The following is a 25,703-nucleotide window of genomic DNA, read 5'->3' on the forward strand; positions in this document are numbered from 1 at the left end:
ACAGAACGATGAGGGCATGAAACTGAACTAAACTGGTCAGAATGAGGATACGATGTGACGACAAGCAGGAGCAGACACAGACATTGAATACAAGAGGAAAGCAGGGCAAAGGGAAAACACCTGGAAGACGCAGCTGACATCAACAGGACAGGGAGACACCAAACTAGAAACGCTAACGTAGGGCACAGACTGTCAAAGTAAAGCAGGAAACAAACTGGCACAGAACAAAAACAACACTAAACACTAAATCATAAAATAACAATACATAAAACACTTGGTCACCGACCCAGGACCGTGACTGTCAGATCCAAGGCATTCATACTGATGCCATTTTGCTTTCATTTGATTTACTTTAAATCATACATGAAAAAAATTAATTAATTTTGTATTTCTATACAGATCTTTACAGATTATGGCAAAATATGCTCTCTTTCAAGTCCCTGACAGTACTCTTGTGGACGCAAAGTTTCTGAATTGCAAAATATGTTTCATAACTACCTTATTATTTTCACATTGTCACATAACAACATCTCTTTCTAAGAATATTATTTAAGAATATATATGTATCAATTTTTTAAACTGTATTTTAACGTAAACATTTGGAGAAATACAACTTTAAGAAGGAGAAGCTGTTGATCACTTATCATTCACCGTAGATAACACTAAAACATGTGTTTTTAGTGCAGACACACTCTTTGACATCCACTTAAACCAAACAATCACAAAACCCCTTCGGGCTTCACAAATAGCAAAGCTATCTGTTTTAAGATTCACTTTAAGTAGTTTAAAGACGCTATATACCTCAAATGCTAAATTAAAACCTTGAATTAATTTATTGTGTAGAGTAAGAAGTTATACTTCGATCATGCACTGGGCTCATATTAGAAGAATAATGGAGCTTTGTGCCTCCTTCGCCCCTCTGTGTCGCACTGTGCAGTTTAAAGGCTTGTTGAAATCGGTGGCTAAAGGCGGAAAGGTCAGAGTTGACACTGTTTGCCAGTTCCATGCATTCACTTTCTTCCACTGGCTTTTGATGACTCCAGTGTGACTCCAGGAGAATTGAGGAGGAATAGATGGGCAGGAGTGAAAAACAGAGCAGGTAGCATATGCCTGATCATTCACCTCCACAGACAGAGTTGGTGGTGGGGGGTTGCCTGCAGAGTTGTAATATGACACCACTATTATAAAAAAATCATTTTAAAATTTGCATTTTCTTTATAAATCGATAACTTACTTACGTATAACATCAATGGATACAGCGTTTTGTGTGTAGGAAAAGCTTTTGTATTGTGGCATTTCAATCCTGAAGTAAAAAGGTCCAACATCAGTGCTCCGGACACTATCCAGTAGCATCGTGCAGTTCCGTGTTCTCAGTTTTCCCAGAAATTGAGTTCGTTTTTTGTACTCCACAGGCAGTTTCCGTTTTTGGATAGAGGTTGCCACAACCTTGTTCCGTTTCTTGCAGAATCCTAACCAGCTGTTTATGATCTTTTTGGAGCTAGGTCTGGGGTAATTATAGGTGCAGGGAATAACCACACTTTTGGCTTTTGGCTGACTGGACATCATGAATCACTAATAAAAAAGATAGCATTGAATTATACTATTATGTTGTGTTATGTAGAAGGTAGTGTGCGGTTCCACCACATTAAAGTTAGACACTCACCAAAAAACATCAGAAATGAAAGGCACAACTTTAGTTCCATCACTGATGAGGACCTGAAAATAAAATAGTTAAAAAGCATAAAAAAGCACTTGTTACATTTTGGTTAGTCTTTTTGCAAGCAAATGAACATTTCAGAGAACACTGAGACCCAGGAGTGCACAAAAGCTACAGTTTCATGAAAAATACCATGTGACAAATTACAAAGATGTGTATACAAACATGTGTTGTTTAAAAAAAGGCTCTCATGTGATGTTACTGCAGGCCTTTTTAAAACTAAAAGCTGCATAATGATGTAATGAACTGTTCATTTATAATGTTACCACATCTAAATGTGGTACTAGAAAAGATACATTTACCACATTTAAATCAGAGGAAGTAAGTGTTTCTTGTCCTAGCTTCCTTTGTTGTATGCATTGTGTTACATTTTTAAGTCAACATTCTACATAATATAACCCTCTCATAGAAGATGTAGAATGTTCTTTATTGTAAGTATTTTTCATTGATGGCCAATTAAGTATGTTTCTCTATCTCTGGACACAGTTTTCTTGTTAGTGTTTATAAAGTAAACGTGTAAATAATGAATGTAACTAACTTTTCTACATTTGAAGATAATATTGACCTGTACATTTCTTTAGTTTAGTGCATGAAAACAGCCTGTGCAATACTTTTTGTAAATAGTCAATGGTGCAATAGACCTCAATACTTGAAATGTGCAATTCACTTGTATTTTTATTTTTATTCCTATTTATTCTATTTATCCCCTTCGTATATTTTATTTATATTTGTCTCTGTATTTATATATGTGTGTGTGTATGTGTGTGTGTGTATGTGTGTATATATATATATATATATATATATATATATATATATGTATATATATATATATATATATATATATATATATATTAGGGGTGCAACGATACACAAAATTCACGGTTCGGTTCGGTTCGATACTTTGGTGTCACGGTTCGATATTTTTTCGATACAAAAAAAAATGTTCATGCCTTTTTAATTTGTCATTTATTAAAATTGTAAATATATATTTTAACACAAAAGTACAGTTTTTAAATTTAACCCTAACCCTTGTGCGTGTTGTTTTTTAGCTCGTCATATTGCAGCCACAGAAATTCTTTTGTCCATGAAACCATAAAGCTGCACTTTCTTTTTGCCTTATAGTCTGATTTGTCATAACTTCTCCGTTTTGTGGTAAGCTTTTCTTTGGCTGTCACTTCTTCACCCTGACCTGTCTTATTTGGCTCAGCAGAACTAAAATATATATCTGTCTGTGAAGGTTCTCAATCATCCAGGTCATCGTAGTGAAATATATATCCTGCCGCACTCACATAAGCTCAGCGATTCTCTGCGCGATCAACCTCTCACATGTTTAAGCTGCGGGAGATTTCACTTGTCATGTTTGCATAGTAAGCTAACAATTAATAAGACGATGTCAGAGGAATTGGTGCACAAATTATCATCACTCACAGATCAGTGCTGTCGCTCTCTATACACAGTTCGCGCGATTGCAAAGTGAAAGCAAAAAAAAAACAAGCGCAAATTCAAACACGATTTCAATATGTCACATATTGACAGTGGCTCACCCAATGACATAATTACCCAGCTACATTTCTGAAAGAATGCAAAAGCATTGACATATATTTTTCCTTCCTACAATAGCCCGACAGGCAGGGCAGAGATAGCCCCGGGACGTCGGGCTAGCGATATTGCGAGCCCTGTATCTGATTGAGGAATCACTCATCTTTGGAAAAGAGAGTTTATTACAGAGAAATGTCTCTTTCCAAAATAAAAGCTATACTATCCGCTTCTTCTAGGCTATATTCTCAGCAGCATATTAAACATATCAGGTCTCCATAAGGAGAATCCTGTGCTAACAGCTGTCTAAATGACTCGGCTAAAGTTTGTAGCATGCATGCTTGTTGTTTTTGTCTTTGCACTAGGATGATGTCGGCGTAAATGTGCAGTCATATTCGTTGTGTTCCCACTAGTGCTTTCAGGTTAATCTCGTTGAAATAACCTTAACGCCACAACACGGCAAATCTCCGTTAACGAGCTACCCTATACAGAGGGGCTAGACGGCCAACACGTTAACGAGCTAACTGCGCTAACACACTAGCTCCCACCCATGTAATTGAGCATTGCATGGCACATCCAACATACTGTTTTACTTTAGTCCATGACTCGCTTACCTTCAGGGTCATACGTCACATGAAAACCAAAATAATTCCAAACGCCAGATCTGAATGAGGGTGGGGAGGTCCACTTCTGTCTCGCTAGCTTGCCCTGCGCTCTTCCTTCTGACCATGCTGTCTGTGTTGAGTGCTCAGTGAATCTGCGTTCGACTACTCCGCCTAGGCTGCACTCTCGAGCCTAGGCGGAGTAGTCAAATGCAGATTCACTGAGCGCTCAACACAGACAGCATCGTCAGAAGGAAAGTTGATAAAATCAATTACAAATTTTGTATTGTTCTTTTTTTTTTCTCCCCTTTGGTTTTCTTTCTTTCTCTCCCCCTCTTTCTTTCATTCTTTCCCCCTGTCCTATCCCACAGTCATGTCTGTCCCGTTTGCAACTGGAAATAAAATAAATTCATAATTATAATAAAGGTCAATCAAATGGACCAATATGATGATCCACTTAAAATAAATCCTCTTGGCATCTTTCTTGGCCTCAACAGGGCTCTAGACTAACTTTTTGACATGGGCGCACCGGTACGCCTAACTTTAAAAATTTAGGCGTACCGGCACAAAAGTTAGGCGCACTCAAATTTTTCAACCGCATTGCTTAACACCACAGTTTTACATGTGCACTTTCTTTGGGGGGGGGGGGGGGAGTCCATACAGACAATATTAATTTCTAAATTATTAACTAACAAACTTGTGCTTAAAGTGCTTTGTCAATATTGTAGAAAATGTTAAAAACTTAATCATCATCTTGGCCTCCTCTGACGACCTGTTTGCTGCTGTCTGCTGCTGAAAGGCCGTGGGGAGAGGGGACACTTGGGCAGTGCATTTACTGCAGCATATAATGTGTTTTCTGGATACACTGTGCTTTTTCAGCATTCAAATATTGATGGCACCGTGTCAGAGCACTGGCTATGAATTTCAGACAGATCAGGCCTTAACTTAACAAAAAAGTTATCAATAGTTCTTTTCATCTTTTCTTATTACCCACAGCTACAGTACATCCACTTCTCTCAGGCCTAGGCTGCTCACTAGGGCTGAGTATCATCACTGATTTCTATAATCCATTCAATTCCGGTTCTCAAAGTCCTGATTTGATTCAATTTAGCCTCAGACAGTCAGAAATATTATAATTCTGATCATTTATCAGTACTGATACACATGAGACTTCATCAGAATTGTGAAAATCACAGCAGATGCCTTTGTGTGAAAGTAACTGAGAATAAAACACAGGAAAACATGAAGGAGATTTTCCTGGTCTGGCTTTTTATAGCAGATAACCTTAAAAATATTCTGCAATTTTGCATAATTTTAAGAAATTTAAATTTCTTCAGTATTGAACAGCAGAAATTAGGCTTTCTTGTCCGAGGTCATTTAAGTGAAAAAAGAAAAAGCGCTGTAAACAACGCTAGACTGGTGGGTAATAAGCGAATGAATAATGCAGAAAACAGATTTGAGACGGGAAACTGTTCCTGAAGTACAGAGAGAGAGAGAGCTGTGCAGGAAGTGTGATTTTTATCGTGGTGGAAGCAAAACAGCAAAAGTCAGAGGGAATTCATGACGACATTGATCAAATGTGAAGCGCAGTTTGCTGCTTCTTTTGCTGCAGGCTCGGTGAATTTTGGTTGGAGAGAGGCAAAACCTGCAGCTCAGAATCAGCGCAAAAAGACGTAAACACAGCGCGGACCCGAAGAATCGCTAAGCTCCGACAGCGTGTCCGTGTTCAGGCCGTCGGGTGAGAAAGCCGAGAAAGACGAAGCTGATTCTGATGTGTTGGGTCCGCTCCGTGTTTAGGTCTTTGTGTGGAATCCGTTAATGAATTGATATCGCTTTATTCAAGCTACTCACCTCTCTCTTCCACCTGCACTTTCAACTGGACCACGGCCAATCAGAGAGGTCCCGCCCCTGACTATCTCTGATTGGTTTAGTCCACGATAGGGGCATAATGTGTGTCTGTTGTTGACCACACGGAGAGTTACAGAGATTTTTTTTTTGTTACCGGAACAGTTGGTCGCACCTGTGCGACCAAATATTTATTTTTAGTCGCACCACTGAAAAATTTGGTCGCATTTGCGACCAAATTGGTCGCACTCTAGAGCCCTGCTCAAGACAACAATTCTGATGGCTATAGATCCAAACGGGACACAAAAAAAAAAAAAAAAAAATTTGAAAAAAAAAATTTGAAAAAAATTGTATTGTTCGATACATATGCGTACCGAACCGAAAGCACTGTATCGAACGGTTCAATATCGATACGAATATCGTTGCACCCCTAATATATATATATATATATATATATATATATATATATATATATATATATATATATATATATATATATATATAATATTCTGTAACTGTAACTTCTGTCGGTGCTGTGCTTTTTGGAAATCGAATTTCCCAGCGGAACCCACCAGAGGGATTAATAAAGTTCTATCTTATCTTGTCTTATCTTATCTTAATCCCATCTATGATGATAAGCCAGTGCCAGTAATCAGGGCACTGATACAGCCAAGGTCGAGAACATTGAGTCGTCAGCACAATCTTGTCAGGCTCCTTGTATTTACTTTCAATGTCAGTTTACATGAAAATATCAGTGAATGGACTTGAATGGGTTTGTTTCAATGATGAGATCTTACTTCTGCTTGTGGCAAGATTACCTTGAATTATTTGAACATCAATCAGTGCTTCATTTTTAATGCCCCTTGAACTGGCTGAAAGTGGATACAAGGATACGTGTTGTTTGTCTTGAACTTGGTTTTGAGTCCAAGAACATCCAAACATTACATTTCGCTGCTAAATGCAATTAAATGTATGCAGCCAATAGTTTCAGTGATACTAAAATAATGTACACTCCATCATGACTGTATATTCTTCAATTTATCTGAATAGTCAGTGCATGTAGATAACAGAGTTTTCACTACACTTCTTAAGTAATGCAACGTTCCAGGACTTCTGCCTCTCAGTAAGCATTGCCCATCAAAGTTAAAACAGAAAGCAAAAGGTATTAGCAGCAGTTACAGTTTCACTCAGTTTAAATTACAAATAGCCTCTACACATTTTCGCTAATTCTCTTTAAAACTGCAGTGCATCCATCTTTTTCAACCCTTTAAATAAGTTTCAGCAGACATGATACAGGATGTACCCAAAGTGAATGTAATTTTCACCCCTCACTTCTGTATTTTAACTAGTTTAGTTAAAATGGGTTCCAAAGTTCCAACGAAAAGAGAACTCCACTCAAGCGATATTGCCGCAAAGTTGCAAAACTGATGCTTGATTTCATTTCCTTAGTTACTTGGTGGTGTAACACTGGCAGGTTTATTTACCAAGGTCAAAGACACTGATGTAAAGCAAAAAAAAAAAAAACTGCATAAGATCAAGTATATTAATAAAGTTGCTGTTTTTATTTATTGCTACAGACTATTTGGCAAAGTTACTGTCATCAGTATTGGTTACAGTATTGTTATGCTCACCAGCATATATTGCCTGTATTAGGCAAACTGGGCAAGAACATTGCAATGGCAGATTTCTTAAAAAGAAAAAAACCCCAAAGCATTTGACAAAAAAATGAAATCCTTCCTAATTTTCAATCCTAACAGGTTTTCATTCTCCAATTACACAATATGCCACAAGTAAGGCTAGGAGAAGACTTTTTCTGACAAAGGTAATGTTGTTAGGGTTGGAGAAAGATTATTGTTACTGTGTGTCTACTGTTCCCCATCTCTAACACTGACATCTCACTTATGATTTTATGCTATATCATTTTTACATAAATTCATGTTTTGAAACAACATTCTTGTCTGACCATCTGAAGGTCTGCAATCACAAGTACGCAAAAAAGGAATTATCATTGTTTTGCAATGCTGTGCAGGCTTTTTTTTTTTTTTTGGGTCATTTAGAGTGTTTTCACACTTTCATCCTTCAGTTGAACCCACAGCGACTAGTCAGGGGTTTTTTGGGCATATGTGAACACTCTCAAAAAAGACAAAAAATATTAAGACCTGCATGAAATGTATAGAGGCACATAGTAATGCAAACACATGAACATGTGTAGAAAGCATCGTACACTAATGACATGCAGCTGTCCTTCTAAGTTCTGTAATCCACATTTGCATATATATTGTCTGCACAACTGCTGTTTGTAGCCAAGTGATTTGTTGGAGCCTGCAGAGACAAGAGGTTACATAAAAGTTGGCTTTAGTCATTTTTATCTTTGCTGTTAACTTCTTGGGACAGTAAAACTTGTGTCAGTGTGGGCATTGTACCTTGACATTGATGTAAACAGGATCATCAATAGCTTTCCCTTCAGGCAGCTTCTTAGTTTGTCTGTCACAACTGACTTCTCTAAAAAGAACAAAAAGAGAAAGAGAGCAAGAAATTAAAAATGCCAGGTTGGGGAAAAGGTCATCAGAATTTTGTCACTGTGCAACAAATAAATGCATAATTATATCCTGATAACACAAATGTATCAAATGGTACAACACCAAATTACAATAATTACTTTTGGATTCATCATAATGACACATTCAATTAAAAATAAAAGAAATGTCAAGCTTCTTAGATGGGTACACATGTATGGTATACTTTTTCCATTAATGCAAACCTTTTGGGTGGGTTTGATAGTGCTCTGCTAAAGTTTGCATAGTATCCAGAGTCCTCCCTGGTGAGACTGCGTGACCTGGGACAATTATGATTACTGTTATTGCGGTTGTTTGTACATGATAACTAAAATTTAAACAAGGTTAACATTCGAAGCACTCTGGTATGTTTATGATAAATGAATATAATCTGCTTTGGATTATTTCTCTCTCGTACTGTACATATGCTTCACAGAAAGTTAAATTTCCACATTTAAATGTCTTTTGATTACATAAATGCTTTACATACCACACATTTGCCTGAAAAGTATCCAGATGATAAACTATGTACATCAAGTATATCAATCTGGGAAATAAAGCTCATTCAAGTTTGCTGCTTGTAGGCCACACATTCGGTTTACAAATGATGGAAAAGTTACCTCTTGTATTTTATAAAAATAAATATCCCAGCAACAAGAAGAATGATCACCACAAGAACTGCTGCAGGGATGGCTACAGACAGTATTGTTGCATGGCTCGTGTCGTTTTCATTTGCTTTTGCTGCAAAAAATAATACGTTCAGTAAAGAAAGCTGAAGTACAGAGGGTGACATACTCAACAAACTGTGTGAATATTAAACTTACTTATTGTTGTTTCAGTGGTTAAAAGGTCTTGAGTCGTATAGGAATCGGTACCTGTTGAAAAAATATTACACAGCATGATGGCAAATTTTTTAAAAAGGCTCCGTTCAATTTAAATATAAATAATGCAGAAATGAAGTTAATACCTGGCTTAGAAGCCCCCGTCTCTGTGGAGGAAACAAGCAAGGTATTAATTTCATTTTTTTTTGGATAAATGCATAGTTTAAATTTAAAATTTAAAATAATTGATTTAAATTCTGACCATTTATGGAAAATGAGACACGGACAGGGTCCTTGATGAAACTGTATTTATCTTTCTGCACATCAATTCTTACATAGATCGCTTGCTCAATATCTGTGATGTCGGTGATCTGGAGAGAACAGTTGCCCTTGTTCGGGTCTCCAATGAGCTTAGTCTTTCCTCGGTACTTCTCAAGCACACAGTGATTATTTGGGTTAAAAACAAATGCCTTCCTGTCTTTGTCCCCATTACTGCAGTTACTTTGGTCATCTACTGATGACGTTTTCCAAAAAACTGTAACATTATTAGTGGAGATTTCCTTTGGATAGCTAAAGTTGCATTGTATGGTAACGGTTGATCCAGGTTGTGCTGTGATCTTTCTTTTGACATTTATTTTCCATTTTGTATCTGCAAATAAAAACAAAGCAAGTCAGGAATTGCATTTATTTTTCAAAGGCTAATTTTAAAGCTATAATTTACATTGTAGAACAAATTGTTTATTACAAAAGCAAGGCCAGCATTAGAAAAGCACATTATATGACAGCTTCACCATCATTAGTGTATGAATCTGTGTAAATGGGTGAATGAGAAGCATATAAAGTGCTCCAAGTACCATATTTACTACATACTGAAAGTGCATTTCCAATTTAAATCATACACATGAGCTTATTATCTCACTCACCTTTTGAATTACAAGCCAGAATCAATACTGAAATGAAACCAATAAGGCCTGGCAGCTGCATCTAGCCAAAGCAAGACAGTCACAGGTTAGTAGACAAAATCCCGATTTAGTTTTACAGAATTCCCATCACATGTAGCCAACATACTGTACAGCAAATTGCCTATAGTCTACTATTTAGCACATAGTAAATACTCACTATGAGAGGGAGGTGTAAGAAAATGATGTTCCTTTGTGCTTTCTCAGTATGTATTAGATCTCTGCACTGATGTGAAATGACATGGGTCTGTTTCCCGTTGCACTCTAATGATCACTTGAAGAAAAAAAAAAAAAAAAAGGAAGTTGGGAAAGAAAAGTGAACGCCGTCCCCACAATAACTATGTTCAACTTTCAAATTTTAAGCACATATACTGTATATCAGAAACACTCTCTTCCTTCTCTTATATCATTAAATTTTTACATATTAACCAAAGTGTAAAAGTCGCACTTTGCTGAACTCCTCCCTTTTTTTTCTCTCTGATTAACATTTGTGAAAAACATAGCAGGTCAGTGTCACAACAGCAGAGAGGTGTTTGCAAAACTGTCACTTCTAACCCAACAGTGTAGTCTAGTGCATTTACAGTTGACCTTCCACTCTGTCAAAAATATTAAACCAGACTATAATTTCTATTAATTGAGGAGGATTGAGCTTTACACCTGACTATATGGCACGTGAACAAAGGATAGATGATATTATGTTATTGGAAAAAAAAAAAGACTGAGTTGCAAGTTGGATTAGACCTGGTTTGTGTTTTTCCTTATCACACAGAAGAGATTCCGTGAATTTGTAATGTGATATTTTTGGTAACAAGAAGTAATTCTAGCTAGACAAATATTTGTATTGATGTCAAAAATTGCACAGCGTAGAGGTCAAATCAAATATATGGACCCACCTACTCTGGTGACCCCTTGTGAATGAGTGGTAGTAGACTGCAGAGGCCTCGTCAGGCCAGGACTCTACAGTCTATTTACACCTACAGGCCAGTGGACACTGTTTCAGTGATGAGGATGTAACATCCTGGACAGGGTGGAACGCTGGTTTGAGCGAGGTACTCATGGCCATTAATCAGTGGTCTTTGATCAGTGGTTGTTTATCAATGGTCATTAGAATTTCCATAATTATGTTGAAGGAACTGATCCCCCAGCCCATTGTTCCTTCAGTGGGCTGGTTTCAGTCATTATGCAAATATACTGTTTATAAGATTGGGGAAACCTGCAGTCAGCTAAGACTGAAGAAGTCACTTGCATGGGTGACGAAACATTTCTCCCACTGAAGACGCTACGTCCAGAGGAAAAGAATCAACTTTTGGAGAGAGTGGCAGCTTTCTTACCATAAGCTGGGTACTATTTGGTGTGTGGAGTGGCTGATTATGCACAAAATATATGTGGTAGCAACATTCACTGGCCACTTTATTAGGTTCACTTTGCTGATACTGAGTTGGACCTCCTTTTGCCTCCAGAGCTGCTTTAATTCTTTATGCTATAGATTCAGCAAGATGCTGGAAACATTCCTCAGAGATTTTGGTCCATGTTGACATGACAGCATCACGCAGTTGCTGCAGATTTGTCAGCTAGACATCCATGATGAGAATCTCCCAGCCGACCACCTCCCAAAAGTGCTCTATTAGATTGAGATCTGGTGACTGCAGGGGTCATTAAACATAACAATGACTTCATATGAATTAACTCGTTATGTTTAAGAAACCAGTTATGATTAGAGCTCTTTGACATGGTATGCTAACCTGCTGGTAGCAGTCAAGATGGATACACTGTGGTCACAGGGGGATAAAATGGTCTGCATCAATATTCAAGTTAGCTTTCAAATCTAAATAATCATAAATTGTTTTTTTTAATGTTATAAAATATTTCCCCCGCCATTTTGCTACTAGCAGCAGCCTGAACTACTTATACAAGACACGATGGATTCATGCTTTTATGTTGTTTTCTCCAAATTCTGACCAGACATTTTTAGAGTTTTCTATTGTAATGAAAAATTTGGTCTTCTGCTGCTGCAGTTCATGTGCTTGGGTGTCCAGAGATGCTCGTCTGTATCCCTTGGCTGTAAAGTGATTATTGGAGTTCCTTCTTATCACTTCAAAGAAATAGCTGATATGAACTGCTACTCACTGGATATTTTCTTTTCTTTTTTTTACCCAGGCCATTCTCTGCAAACCTTAGAGATGGTTATGCGTGAAAGCCCCAGTGGTCAACGGTTTGGGAAATACTCAGATCAGCCAGTTAGCGAAATCCCTCTTCTGGGGGACATTTGCTAAATACAACCACTAGATGGAGCAAGATATACGCACAAGTCCACTGTGAACTTTAGCACATGGGTTTTGACTCCACCTGGAATGTGGGGCAAATTGGGATCTTAAAGGTGCAGTCATATGACTCCCAGATGGCTGAATGAGAGTTGTGCTCGCTGGATATGCTTTCCTGAAAGTCATTCCGACGGGTTTAGCAAAGTTAAAACGACTCGACCACGCTGCTGGAAATGAGTCTTGAATGCTTTCAGTTGTAGCTCACGGAGGGAGACGAGCTGTGTTGTTTAGGAAGCGGTGGGCCATAGGAGGATTATTATGTTGCCTGTTATGTGGATGCAGCGCGAATGACAAACTTCACCCCTGCGTCATTTAAAACCGCAGCCACACATGGAAGATCTAAACACAGGAAATCCAAGGCAGACCGCAGGGGAACGGTTGACAGCCAGCAGCCCCCAGCTGGATGGAGGCTCTCAGAGGACAGTAGCAGCGATCAGCTCTCCTGCTCTGGCTGTAGCGCGCCTCACTTTACCCAGAGTCATGGACGCCGAGGGGAGGGTCGACGAGTCAAGACTGAGGATGCATATCTTCAAAAACGGTTTCTAAAACGCACAACTTACTTGCAAGTAGTTTTTAATGTAAACTTGATTCGTGCAGTTTTGCAGGAGACATGAAGTAAGACTGCTTGTCCGCACTTCCGTTTTAATACTTTAGTGAGTACGGAAGGCCAAGCAGAAATCTTAAAATATCTAATTATCCACGTTTAGAAAAGCAAACTCTTTTCTCATCTAGTTCATTATAAGTTTGAGAGATAATTGCGTTTTTCTGTATTGATACACTATAACAGGACAGGGGCTGGCAATCAGCGCAGTCCATGAAGCAGCTGGATTTAAAGCTGTAGTTTCTCACACCGACTGTTGCTGAGGCCTCAGGTTGTTGTGAACAAACCTGAATGCACCGCACCTGCTGATAAAAGGCGTGACTGCATTCGCTCAATGTGTGTTTTTAGAGAAATTTAATTTGACTCTTTGGAAAAATAAAAATGGGCTATAGTGTTTTGACAAAATATACATGTGTCCATTTTAGCACCGTTTTGGTGTACGGTAAAAATTAACATGATTTTTTTTTTTTTTTTTTTAAATGGGTTTTCATTCTTAAGATTAAATCAGGTGACGCTTTGCCTCTGGGGAAAAGCACAACCAGACGCTTCTGTAAAGTCCAGCATTTCACTGTTCACCAGACCGCCTGGAGCAAAGAAGTCCAGCGTGACTACTGTGATAAAGCGGCTCCATTTATAGGGTTGGTAGGATTTCTAGGAGTGAGATCACATGAGTGTCAATGGCTCCATAAACATATGCTGTGAACTAGAAGAAGCAAAAACGGACAGAATACGTCTGTGTTCTAGCTGTATTTTTAGTGTCTTAAATGCAAGAAGACTGTCATCTCATGCCAGAACTTATCAGCACTTCAGCAATCCTGCTGAATCTGTCCTCTTTATGGAGGATGTTGAACTCCACCAGAGACTAAGACGTTACAAATGGCCTCTTAAATATTTGTCTCAGCAGGCTCAAGCTCACTAAAATATGTATTTGCAGTCTTGTTGCTTTGATTTACATCTAAAATTTGTTCCTTTCAGGTTTGATCTTCCCATGCTCTCTTTCAGACCAGTGGTGACTGGTTTAACTAAATGTTAGGAGGTCACGTAATGTTTTATCTTCAAGCACAATTGTCCACTGACAATGATTGAAAGGTCTGCACTCTCTGTCCAGGTGGGGTGTGTCCATCTGAGCGTGGTCTCGCGTGGCGGTTTTTGTTCGGGATGTACCCGTGTGGTTCAACAGCTTTAGAGCGCTCGTTGCTGCAGGACCAGTTGGCCGTACGTTATCAGGTGATGAAGAGAAAATGGCAGCACTTCCTCCCCTCAGCCATGCGAATGCGCCTCAATGGTACTGATGGTAAGTTGTACGGCTGTCAGTTAAAAGCCACGTACAGTAGATGCCTTCTTTTTCCAATTTTTTTTTCTATTGTTGTTTGTTTTTAACTGCCGTGATTTCTCACTCTTTTCCCTAAATATCTTATATGTGATCAAGCTGAGTTGCTGGCAGCCGTCAGGTACTTTGACCAGAGACAGGCACAGACCCAGCAACAGTCTCAGGACAGGTCAGAGGCGGTCAGAGTTAGAATGGCTTTTTTGGAGCTTCAGGCACAGGTCAGTTCAACTAAACATCTGTGAGTATTATTGTGACCTGTCTGATGTCTGGCTTTTTGCTTCTTTTACGCATACTTGTCTCTACTCACTATTGTTCTGCATTGTTTTTTGTTAAGTTATATTTAAAATGTTCCCTTTGGTTTTTCTTTGTAGAACATAAGAACAGTTTAAAGTGGGGGAAATAAAATAAATGCAGTATATTTATTCAAATGAAACAACAGGATCTAAATTTGTTAAAGGGTTTGCCATTTACCTACTACCTCTTTGTACTAACTTTTCCTATAAACAGATATTGTTTGAGCGGGTCACATTTGACCGTGAGGAGCTGCAGGAAGCCATTCGAATCATTGATAAAGATGTGCCCCGAACCAACAGAGACCTGAGCTATTACCAGTAAGTGATTATCAGTTATGGTATTTTTTTTTAACTAACTTTGATAATTTTTTAAAGAGGTCTGCATACACTTATTTTGTTTGTCTGTCACTACTGATCAAGCACCAGATATCTTTCACAGCAGCCAGCAGCAAAAAATAAACTTGGCAATATCCAATTGTTTAAATTGAAGGACAAAGTGAGTTTCTGCTCTCTAAAAGGTTCGGGGCAAGACGATTTAAAAAAAAGAACACCACAGTTAGGGCTGTTCAATATGATGATATACATATCGGATGACGATATGAAAACATCTATCGTGTCATATTATACGCTATCGTTTGTTTCGTGGTGTCGCAAAATAAGCTGTTTACGGCAATATTTTTTCATCATTTTTATGGTCACTGTAGTGGCTATAATAATGTCTTGAAGTTCTCTCTCTCTCTCTCTCTCTCTCTCTCTTGTCCGTCCATAATCACACTATGGACGGACAAGCGACTGTTTTTATGTATCGGTTCATTAGTAACAATGACGGTAAAACCATCGTGTATCTCTGCCGTCCGCTTGTTTATTTACCACATAAACCTTTCACAATAAAGCTCAAGATCCTGTTGAAATTTTTCAAAATAAGCTGAAATGATGGGAAAATACATTATTCGCAAATATTAAATTTCAGAATATGCATCAAAAAAATTACCTCAAATAAAAACGTGAAGTAACTATAAATGGCGCTTACAGTCAACACGTGGATGCAGGCACAGAAAATACCAGCATGGCCAGTGAAGATGAGGCAGAACCAAGTAGCTCCAAACAGAAGGACCGGTCAAAACAAATTGAGGACCTTATTCCTAAACTAGGGGCTACCTCTGTAGCATGGAAATGGTTTGGGTATAAAAAGTCTGACACAGACCAGAAAACTGTACTATGCAAATTATGCCGCAAATGGGTCCTAACCACAGACTCAAACATGACAAACTTCTACCACCTACGCAAGAATCACGTGAAAGAGTATGGAGAGAGTTTACAGATGAATAGCCAAAAAGAGCCATCATGTGCTAAAAAATAAACTTTACAGAGGGGGTCTGTCACATTATCCATGTTGGGGAGGCTGCAAAGCATAAAGAATGCGGTTAAATGTCCCCTGGAGCACCTTGGAAATAGTTTTGAGCAGTGGTAAGGCATCATGGCAGTTGTTGTTCACACTTCTGATCATCTGATTATCTCAGCAGTTTGAAGCAGCTAAACATTCCCTTAAGAATGTTCTTCTGATACAATACCATGTCACAATTAACACAGAATAACTTCAACCCCCCCCCCCCCCCCCCCCCCCCCCCCAAAACATTACAGTCCTGTTTAACTTACAGGGAGTGCAGAATTATTAGGCAAGTTGTATTTTTGAGGAATAATTTTATTATTGAACAACAACCATGTTCTCAATGAACCCAAAAAACTCATTAATATCAAAGCTGAATGTTTTTGGAAGTAGTTTTTAGTTTGTTTTTCGTTTTAACTATTTTAGGGGGATATCTGTGTGTGCAGGTGACTATTACTGTGCATAATTATTAGGCAACTTAACAAAAAACAAATATATACCCATTTCAATTATTTATTTTTACCAGTGAAACCAATATAACATCTCCACATTCACAAATATACATTTCTGACATTCAAAAACAAAACAAAAACAAATCAGCGACCAATATAGCCACCTTTCTTTGCAAGGACACTCAAAAGCCTGCCATCCATGGATTCTGTCAGTGTTTTGATCTGTTCACCATCAACATTGCGTGCAGCAGCAACCACAGCCTCCCACACACTGTTCAGAGAGGTGTACTGTTTTCCCTCCTTGTAAATCTCACATTTGATGATGGACCACAGGTTCTCAATGGGGTTCAGATCAGGTGAACAAGGAGGCCATGTCATTAGTTTTTCTTCTTTTATACCCTTTCTTGCCAGCCACGCTGTGGAGTACTTGGACGCGTGTGATGGAGCATTGTCCTGCATGAAAATCATGTTTTTCTTGAAGGATGCAGACTTCTTCCTGTACCACTGCTTGAAGAAGGTGTCTTCCAGAAACTGGCAGTAGGACTGGGAGTTGAGCTTGACTCCATCCTCAACCCGAAAAGGCCCCACAAGCTCATCTTTGATGATACCAGCCCAAACCAGTACTCCACCTCCACCTTGCTGGCGTCTGAGTCGGACTGGAGCTCTCTGCCCTTTACCAATCCAGCCACGGGCCCATCCATCTGGCCCATCAAGACTCACTCTCATTTCATCAGTCCATAAAACCTTAGAAAATCAGTCTTGAGATATTTCTTGGCCCAGTCTTGACGTTTCAGCTTGTGTGTCTTGTTCAGTGGTGGTCGTCTTTCAGCCTTTCTTACCTTGGCCATGTCTCTGAGTATTGCACACCTTGTGCTTTTGGGCACTCCAGTGATGTTGCAGCTCTGAAATATGGCCAAACCGGTGGCAAGTGGCATCTTGGCAGCTGCACGCTTGACTTTTCTCAGTTCATGGGCAGTTATTTTGCGCCTTGGTTTTTCCACACGCTTCTTGCGACCCTGTTGACTATTTTGAATGAAACGCTTGATTGTTCGATGATCACGCTTCAGAAGCTTTGCAATTTTGAGACTGCTGCATCCCTCTGCAAGATATCTCACTATTTTTGACTTTTCTGAGCCTGTCAAGTCCTTCTTTTGACCCATTTTGCCAAAGGAAAGGAAGTTGCCTAATAATTATGCACACCTGATATAGGGTGTTGATGTCATTAGACCACACCCCTTCTCATTACAGAGATGCACATCACCTAATATGCTTAATTGGTAGTAGGCTTTTGAGCCTATACAGCTTGGAGTAAGACAACATGCATGAAGAGGATGATGTGGACAAAATACTCATTTGCCTAATAATTCTGCACTCCCTGTATTTCTCTGTGCGTGTGTGTGTGTTTCAAACAAGGGTTTTACTAACACTGAGTCATCAGTGTAATGTCAGAGACACCCACTGCTGGGCGTCACATATTTATTTTGAGTTCAGAATCTGTAAGTCTGTGGTCTCCATCTTTTTAACACTGATACTTTGTCGGCATTGAGACAGCTATCAGGTAGTCCACACCTGCACTGAAATTTATTGAGATTTCAATATTACATAGATTTGTTGCTTATTACTGTACCAATTGCTGTTTAAATGAAATAAAACTGTATAAAGCTTTTGAATTAGAGGCCTTTCATTGTCATTATACAGCAAGCTGCTGTCAAAATGGAACACAAAACTGTCACAGTTACCCAAAAGTGACCCATTATTAGGTTGAAAAATAACAGCTGTGCATCAACAGGTGTTCAAGCATAAGTAGTATAACATATGATGTAAATATAGATAAAACCTGCGCATGTAGGCCAACACAAATGGGGTATATAGGTCAACACGCATACTAATTCCCCTTTATAAAAGTCATAAAAAACAAACTTTTAAAGTAAAACACTTTTTAATTTCAGCATGATATGTAGACAGATTGAAAATGTAAAAGTGAGGTCGGAGGTAAAATGTGACATGATATTTGTATGCAAGCTATAACTTGATATTTAGAATTCCCATATATCATTAGTTATATGCCTATTTATGTTGGCAATACAAACAATGGCATTAAGAAAAACTGTTTTAAATAACTCTATACAGCATTATTATCATCACGCTGACCTTCAAATCAGTCTGACTTTGGAGGAGAGGTAAGAGTTTAAATCTAACATATTTTAAATCTTTATATGGTAAATTATTTATTTTGACAATACAAAACATGCTTGTAAGAAGTCCTTTTGAGTAATTATGCTTACCATCAGAATGACAATAACTGAGGTCATGATCATGAGGTAATGTGGTTATGGTACAGAGTTATATACAGTGGGGCAAAAAAGTATTTAGTCAGCCACCGATTGTGCAAGTTCCCCCACTTAAAATGATGAGGTCAGTAACTTGCACCAGAGGTACACTTCAACTGTGAGAGACAGAATGTGAAAAAAAAATCCATGAATCCACATGGTAGGATTTGTAAAGAATTTATTCGTAAATCAGGGTGGAAAATAAGTATTTGGTCAATAACAAAAATACAACTCAATACTTTGTAACATAACCTTTGTTGGCAATAACAGAGGTCAAACGTTTACTATAGGTCTTTACCAGGTTTGCACACACAGTAGCTGGTATTTTGGCCCATTCCTCCATGCAGATCTTCTCGAGAGCAGTGATGTTTTGGGGCTGTCGCCGAGCAACACGGACTTTCAACTCCCGCCACAGATTTTCTATGGGGTTGAGGTCTGGAGACTGGCTAGGCCACTCCAGGACTTTCAAATGCTTCTTACGGAGCCACTCCTTTGTTGCCCGGGCGGTGTGTTTTGGATCATTGTCATGTTGGAAGACCCAGCCTCGTTTCATCTTCAAAGTTCTCACTGATGGAAGGAGGTTTTGGCTCAAAATCTCACGATACATGGCCCCATTCATTCTGTCCTTAACACGGATCAGTCGTCCTGTCCCCTTGGCAGAAAAACAGCCCCATAGCATGATGTTTCCACCCCCATGCTTCACAGTAGGTATGGTGTTCTTGGGATGCAACTCAGTATTCTTCTTCCTCCACACACGACGAGTTGAGTTTATACCAAAAAGTTCTACTTTGGTTTCATCTGACCACATGACATTCTCCCAATCCTCTGCTGTATCATCCATGTGCTCTCTGGCAAACTTCAGACGGGCCTGGACATGCACTGGCTTCAGCAGCGGAACACGTCTGGCACTGCGGGATTTGATTCCCTGCCGTTGTAGTGTGTTACTGATGGTGACCTTTGTTACTTTGGTCCCAGCTCTCTGCAGGTCATTCACCAGGTCCCCCCGTGTGGTTCTGGGATCTTTGCTCACCGTTCTCATGATCATTTTGACCCCACGGGATGAGATCTTGCGTGGAGCCCCAGATCGAGGGAGATTATCAGTGGTCTTGTATGTCTTCCATTTTCTGATGATTGCTCCCACAGTTGATTTTTTTCACACCAAGCTGCTTGCCTATTGTAGATTCACTCTTCCCAGTCTGGTGCAGGTCTACAATACTTTTCCTGGTGTCCTTCGAAAGCTCCTTGGTCTTGGCCATGGCGGAGTTTGGAGTCTGACTGTTTGAGGCTGTGGACAGGTGTCTTTTATACAGATGATAAGTTCAAACAGGTGCCATTCCTACAGGTAACGAGTGGGGGACAGAAAAGCTTCTTACAGAAGACGTTACAGGTCTGTGAGAGCCAGAGATTTTCCTTGTTTGAGGTGACCAAATACTTATTTTCCACCCTGATTTACGAATAAATTCTTTACAAATCCTACCATGTGGATTCATGGATTTTTTTTTTTTTTTTTTTTTTTTTTTTTTCCACATTCTGTCTCTCACAGTTGAAGTGTACCTCTGGTGCAAATTACTGACCTCTGTCATCATTTTAAGTGGGGGGACTTGCACAATCGATGGCTGACTAAATACTTTTTTGCCCCACTGTAGTTGTACATTTGAGAGTTGTAGAGATAAGTATTTTGTAATTTCACAGTGACTTAACAAATATCAATACAATATTACACAGAGTATAGATAAATATAATATACAGAGTATTCTAAAAATTTAAGATACCACTCATTGTGGTACTGTACAGGAGAGAACTTAATGCACCAAGAAGAATACTCTTAATAAAAGAGGATGTGGTAGTGGTGGTAGAGAGGGGAGTCAGTGCAAAGTTTACCGTTGTACTGGTGTTTGAGAAGAAACAGTTTCTTTTTGGTCCCCCTTGATCTACAAGTCGCTGTAGCTGATGCCAGAGGTGAGCAAGTTGAATCAGTCAGAACAAGGATGTGATGGATCCTCTAAAATATAACCCAATTTCCAACCTTTCTTTTATCTAAAAATAAAAAAATCTTACAAAGTAGTGGAACAGATCATCTGCAGAGAATGGTTTATTTGAGGAGTTTCAGTCAGGTTTCGGAGCTCATTACAGTACAAAAAACAGCTTTAGTGAGGGTTACAAATTATATTCTTATGGCCTCTGACAGTGGACTCATACATCTGCTTGTCCTGCTAGAGTGGGGAACTCCAGTGTACTGAAGGTTTTAGATGTGTCCTTGAGCCAACACAGCTGATTTAAATGGCCAAAACACCTCCTCAACATGTCTTGAAGTCTCCAGAGGCCTTGTAATGAATTAATATTTATTTATCTAAAACCTGCAGGACAGGCCCTTGAGGCCTGGAGTTCCCTACCCCTGTGCTAGACCTTTAACATTAAATGCAACATTAAATACTGTTCACCATAATGTTTTACTACAGTAATTACAAAATCCTGTAGGTATTAAAGGTAATGTGCTGTGCAGTAGTATGAGTCATATCGATCTAACAGATTCAAATTTGTTCATGTTAATGGAGTCTTCTTCAAACACTAAGGTTAATTATGGAGTTCCACAGGGTTCCACACTAGAACCAGTTCTGTACAGTCTGTTTACACAGAAGGCATAGCATACATTTTCGCTGCTCTGCAGATGATACCCAGGTCTCCATGAAACCAGATAATACACGTAACGATTTGCCTCTAATGACCTCTATTGACCTCTAATTTCTTGCTTCTGAATTCAGATAAAACTCAGGTTTTTGTGTTCAGCCCTAAAAATCTTAGAAATGTGATGTCTAACCAGATCCTTACTCTGGATGGCATGTACCGTGATCTCCAGTAACACTGTGAGGAATCTTTGAGTCTTTATTAATTAGGCCATGTCCTTCAATGGACATAATGAACAAATATGTAGGAATGATTTCTTCCATTTTGGCAATATCTCCAAAATTAAAAATATCCTGTCTCAAGTTGACGCTGTAATTCGTTATCAGGTTTTCCTAAAACTCCTGAAAAGCCTTCAGTTGTTCCAAAATGCTACAGCAAGACTACTGCCAGGACTAGAAAAAGCATATTTCTCCTATTTTGGCTTCCCTGTTCCATCCAGAATTGAATTTAAAATCCTTCTCCTCACATACAAGGTCTTGAATAATCAAGCCACATGTTATCTTAAAGACGTCATAGTACCATGTCACCCCATTAGAGCACTGCACCCTCAGACTTTTGGTTTACTTGTGGTTTCTAGAATATTTAAAAGTAGAATTCAGCTTTAAGGTCCTTCCTCTGTGGAACCACCGCAGTTTGGATTCGGGAGACAGACGCTGTCTGTGCTTTTAAGATTAGGCTTAAAACTTTCCACTTAGGTTTAGATTTCTTCCTATTAAAAGTTTTTCCTTCCCACAGTCACCAAAGTGCTTGCTCATAGGGGTGTTTTTCGGTCTATGATGGTAGGGTCTTTACATTACAATATAAAGCACCTTGGCAGCTATTGTTGTGATTTGGTGCTATATAAATAGAATTGAATTGAAAATATTTTACACACTGAGGCAGCAGGAAGTGAACAAGTCAAATGGGGCAGAGAGGACCTGGTGATCTTCTGAGCTGTATTAATTGATGTGCTGTAGCCTCCTCTCTGCTTCAGTGCAGCTCCTGTATCTCACCATGAGACAACATTTAGACACATGACACAATGGTCAGTGAATAATCATTTGTTCACTGATTGGAAAAATGTGTCATGTATCGGCATCATGTTAGAGATGATGTGTAGATTCTTCAGTCTAAACTACATTTCAGATTCTAAATTTGGACTAACTGCGGCTTAAAATGAGTTTTTGAATCGAGGCTACAGATATCTGAGTGAGCGGTGGTAAGCTCCAAGACCAGTGTGACACTGAACTGGCAAAGTGGGTGGGAAGTAGGAGAAAAGGAAATATTCTGAAGGCCTTTCATTAATAAGATATTTATGTTCACACTTTTAAATACAGCCAATAAATGCTGTTAACCAACAGATGATTTTAAAAAATTTAGTTGTACATTTTTAATGCATTTTGACAAAATTTTTCCTCTTTTCTATGCAAATGACCCAAATCAGTGTTACTGGGTATGAATAGCATTTAATGTTCATAATTAAACTGCCTTTTTTGCAGTTTCTGTCACCTGCATTTTGTTCTTGACGAGCTTAATCATTTTAAACATTTGAATTTTGGGTAGGAATCCAGCTTGCTCTATTAAGGAAAAGTGAAGTTGGGTAAATGATGACTAAGTGGACAACACTGAATAAAAACCCCTCGCTTCGTTTTATTTCTTAGAAACTTAAAATTATTTAACTGACTTTCAATTGAAGACTTAGTAGTTAAATGTCACATCTGACAATCTCTCCATGAGTGAAGGTTTAATTTGGGGCATAAAGCATCACCAGTGTTACGCATCAAAACAAGTTTTGGCAGCTGTGTTGAACTAATTCTGCTTATTTATAACATACTAATATTGTTTGTGTCTGTGGATGTTTGCAGGAATGAAGGCTTAGGCAATCTGTTGGTTCTGCGAGAAATTCTTATCACTTATGCTGCTTTTCATCCAGGTAAACAACCCTGTGTCAGGTTTGCTGACTCGGTCTGGATCAGATGGATTTAAAGGTTGTTTGTTGAGCTATAAAAAAGAGGCTAACTGTTTATGCATTGCTCCCTTTGCTGTAAATCCAGAGGTCAGTTATGCCCAGGGGATGAATGACCTGTGCAGCCGATTCCTGGAGGTCCTCGACTGTGAGGTTGACACTTTCTGGAGTTTTTCGTGCTACATGGAGAAATTCTCCAGGGACTTCAGGGCCGATGGTCTACACAGGAAAATGGGTAGCGATAACAAAACAGATATTTAAAAAAAATACTTTGACACCAAATAGTGTTTTGTTTATGTCTGCCACACCCACTGTTGTCATGGTGTAAGATCTGTAAATTAAACTTTCCTTTTCTGTTTCAGATAATAAATTTCATTCAGCTTCTGCACCGTTGTGCTCATATGCACCCTTATTTTAATAGTTCAGTCAAGCACTGCCTGCTTTTTTCTTTTTATCCAAAGAGTAATATGTTACTTTATGACCCCTAGTGGTCAAACAAAGACACTAACTTTATTTCCAGGGTAGAAATTTGATGGTAGGTCGGATATGCAGAACAAAATCATATTAGCCCAAAATCCAATTAAAATAGAATTAAGTCTCTATAAAAACAAAAAAATGTTTTGTATAAATTAGTTTAGTTAAAGTATAAAAGTTTTGTTTAACATCTAGAGTTGGAGGCAGCTCTGCTGAAGGAACTGGACCCTCCGCTTTATGCTCATCTGGTGAAAGACAACATGGAGAGGTTTACGTTTTGTCACAGGTAGATCTGCAAGGCTTTGTTTTTCTGTGCTCTATTTTATTTATTTATTTTGAGTTTTCAAATGCAGTTTTGCAAGGTTTTTTTGTTTTGTTTTGTTTCCCCCCCACACAAACGTCTTATTTACATGTAAGCACATGTTGCCCCTCCTTTAAGGTGGCTGCTGCTTGGTTTCCAGAGGGAGTTTGAACACAGCGAAGCACTACGCTTGTTCGAGATCCTGAGCTGTGACCACCTGGAGCTCATCTCACAGCAAGTCGACCGAGCTCGTTACCAGGAAAGAGTTGCTCAGAAATTCAGCACAGGTAAAGCCCGGAAACACAAAAGAAAAAGTAGAAAAACCCCCACAAAAAACACAAACCTCTTTGCTACTTCTTATTATGCCCTTGCCTTGTGATATTGCCAGAAGACGGTTCAGAGTCAGAGCTGCAGGCGATCAACACTGACTTCACCTTTGAGCTCTTCATCTGTGCAGCCATCCTTTTAGAGCACAGAGAGTCTCTGTTGCAGTGCCCAGATGACTTTCAGCTCCTCCACTATACTAACAGGTTTGTTTTTGTGCTGCATCACACGGCTCATCACAAATAAGATGTGCATGTGTTAGTTAATGTGTGTGTGTGTGCTTTGTGCAGCCTTCAGGGGACACTGGACCTGAACAGTATACTGAAGAAAGCCGAGCATCATTTCTACAACTACTGCAAGCGCTGTGCTTGGGATTTTACGAATGGTCGCTGCAGGCCTGATCGGAGCAAACACGAGGACTTTTTTTATCATCTCCGTAGTTTATTTGTTTTAAAATGATTTTATTTTTTTTTAATGATCTCACAGGTTGTAATCTGTAGCTGACAGTTAATCCCTACATGCACTTTTTGATGCCACTTACTTTTTTGTCTGAGGGAAACACTAATGTACTGCTGGTTGCTGCTCACTTTAAATTTGCTCACTCATCACTATGAGTACGTGTACACTATTTATTGTCTTATAGTTGACCAACACTGGGTGCAAGTTGTTGTGCGGTGATTTTTTTATTTTATTTTTTTATGCAAGGTCTAATCTTTTATTACTTCACAGTAGGAGCTTTGTTTTATTTTTTTTCCAGGTTGTTAGCAGTTTATAAATAGGCCCGGTCTCTTCGCTGGCAGTTATATTTAATGGTAGATGACACATGTGTCAGAGGGGCCTACAGTATGTGTACCACAAAGTGTCCAAGAAACCACATTGCATAACTGTCCTAAATAGAGAATGACAAACATGCACACTACACTATGAATGTTTAAAAAAATGTACCTCAGTAAAAGTGTTGAAGATTTTTATTCTGCTGGTGAATAAACCTGTTTCATTTACATTTTTGAATTTTTTTAAATAAAAGATGACCTTGTGTTTTGAAAGACCCTGTTTTACTATGTGAATTGATTGAGCTGAATTAAAGTCATTTGATATGTAGGAATGCAAAAGAAGATCCTCTAAGAAGCCTTAACATCAAATCTGAATAACTGTGCAACTTCAGACACATAAAAAAGATGGACTTTACAGGCGATTATCACAAATGAGGTCAGTGCTATAAAAA

General features: G+C 38.8%; 3 protein-coding genes across 4 annotated transcripts; 1 reads left to right on the plus strand and 2 right to left on the minus strand.

Moving 5' to 3' along the window:
* Positions 1-876: 876 nt before the first annotated feature.
* LOC146658898 (sialic acid-binding Ig-like lectin 14) lies at positions 877-1,563 on the minus strand. Its single transcript, XM_085424170.1, has 2 exons — positions 1,239-1,563; positions 877-1,154 (listed from the first exon to the last, which is right to left on the minus strand). The coding sequence occupies exons 1-2, from the start codon at positions 1,561-1,563 to the stop codon at positions 877-879; spliced, it is 603 nt and encodes a 200-aa protein (XP_085280296.1).
* Positions 1,564-7,257: 5,694 nt separating this feature from the next.
* On the minus strand, positions 7,258-10,276 carry LOC146658899 (uncharacterized). The gene is made up of 9 exons (XM_085421791.1): positions 10,196-10,276; positions 10,000-10,060; positions 9,339-9,725; positions 9,223-9,243; positions 9,080-9,130; positions 8,876-8,996; positions 8,462-8,536; positions 8,124-8,202; positions 7,258-8,022 (listed from the first exon to the last, which is right to left on the minus strand). Exons 2-9 carry the CDS (start codon positions 10,058-10,060, stop codon positions 7,948-7,950), a joined length of 870 nt encoding a protein of 289 aa, XP_085277917.1. The 5' UTR covers positions 10,196-10,276; the 3' UTR covers positions 7,258-7,947.
* A 2,107-nt stretch (positions 10,277-12,383) lies between these two features.
* On the plus strand, positions 12,384-25,479 carry LOC146658900 (TBC1 domain family member 15). Of its 2 annotated transcripts, none has more exons than XM_085422636.1 (10): positions 12,384-12,894; positions 14,066-14,251; positions 14,387-14,505; positions 14,795-14,898; positions 23,279-23,346; positions 23,468-23,614; positions 24,049-24,139; positions 24,293-24,441; positions 24,546-24,684; positions 24,769-25,479. In XM_085422636.1, exons 1-10 carry the CDS (start codon positions 12,687-12,689, stop codon positions 24,935-24,937), a joined length of 1,380 nt encoding a protein of 459 aa, XP_085278762.1. In that variant the 5' UTR covers positions 12,384-12,686; the 3' UTR covers positions 24,938-25,479. The 2 variants fall into 2 exon arrangements, with proteins under 2 accessions (XP_085278762.1, XP_085278761.1); XM_085422635.1 differs by having other exon boundaries at positions 12,385-12,894; positions 24,543-24,684.
* The last annotated feature ends 224 nt before the right edge of the window (positions 25,480-25,703 follow it).

Source organism: Rhamphochromis longiceps, linkage group LG11 (assembly GCF_057381845.1).
Source record: "Rhamphochromis longiceps isolate RC_006_pf linkage group LG11, R_longiceps_female_GT1.1, whole genome shotgun sequence".
In the NCBI taxonomy this organism is placed as follows: Eukaryota; Metazoa; Chordata; class Actinopteri; order Cichliformes; family Cichlidae; genus Rhamphochromis; species Rhamphochromis longiceps.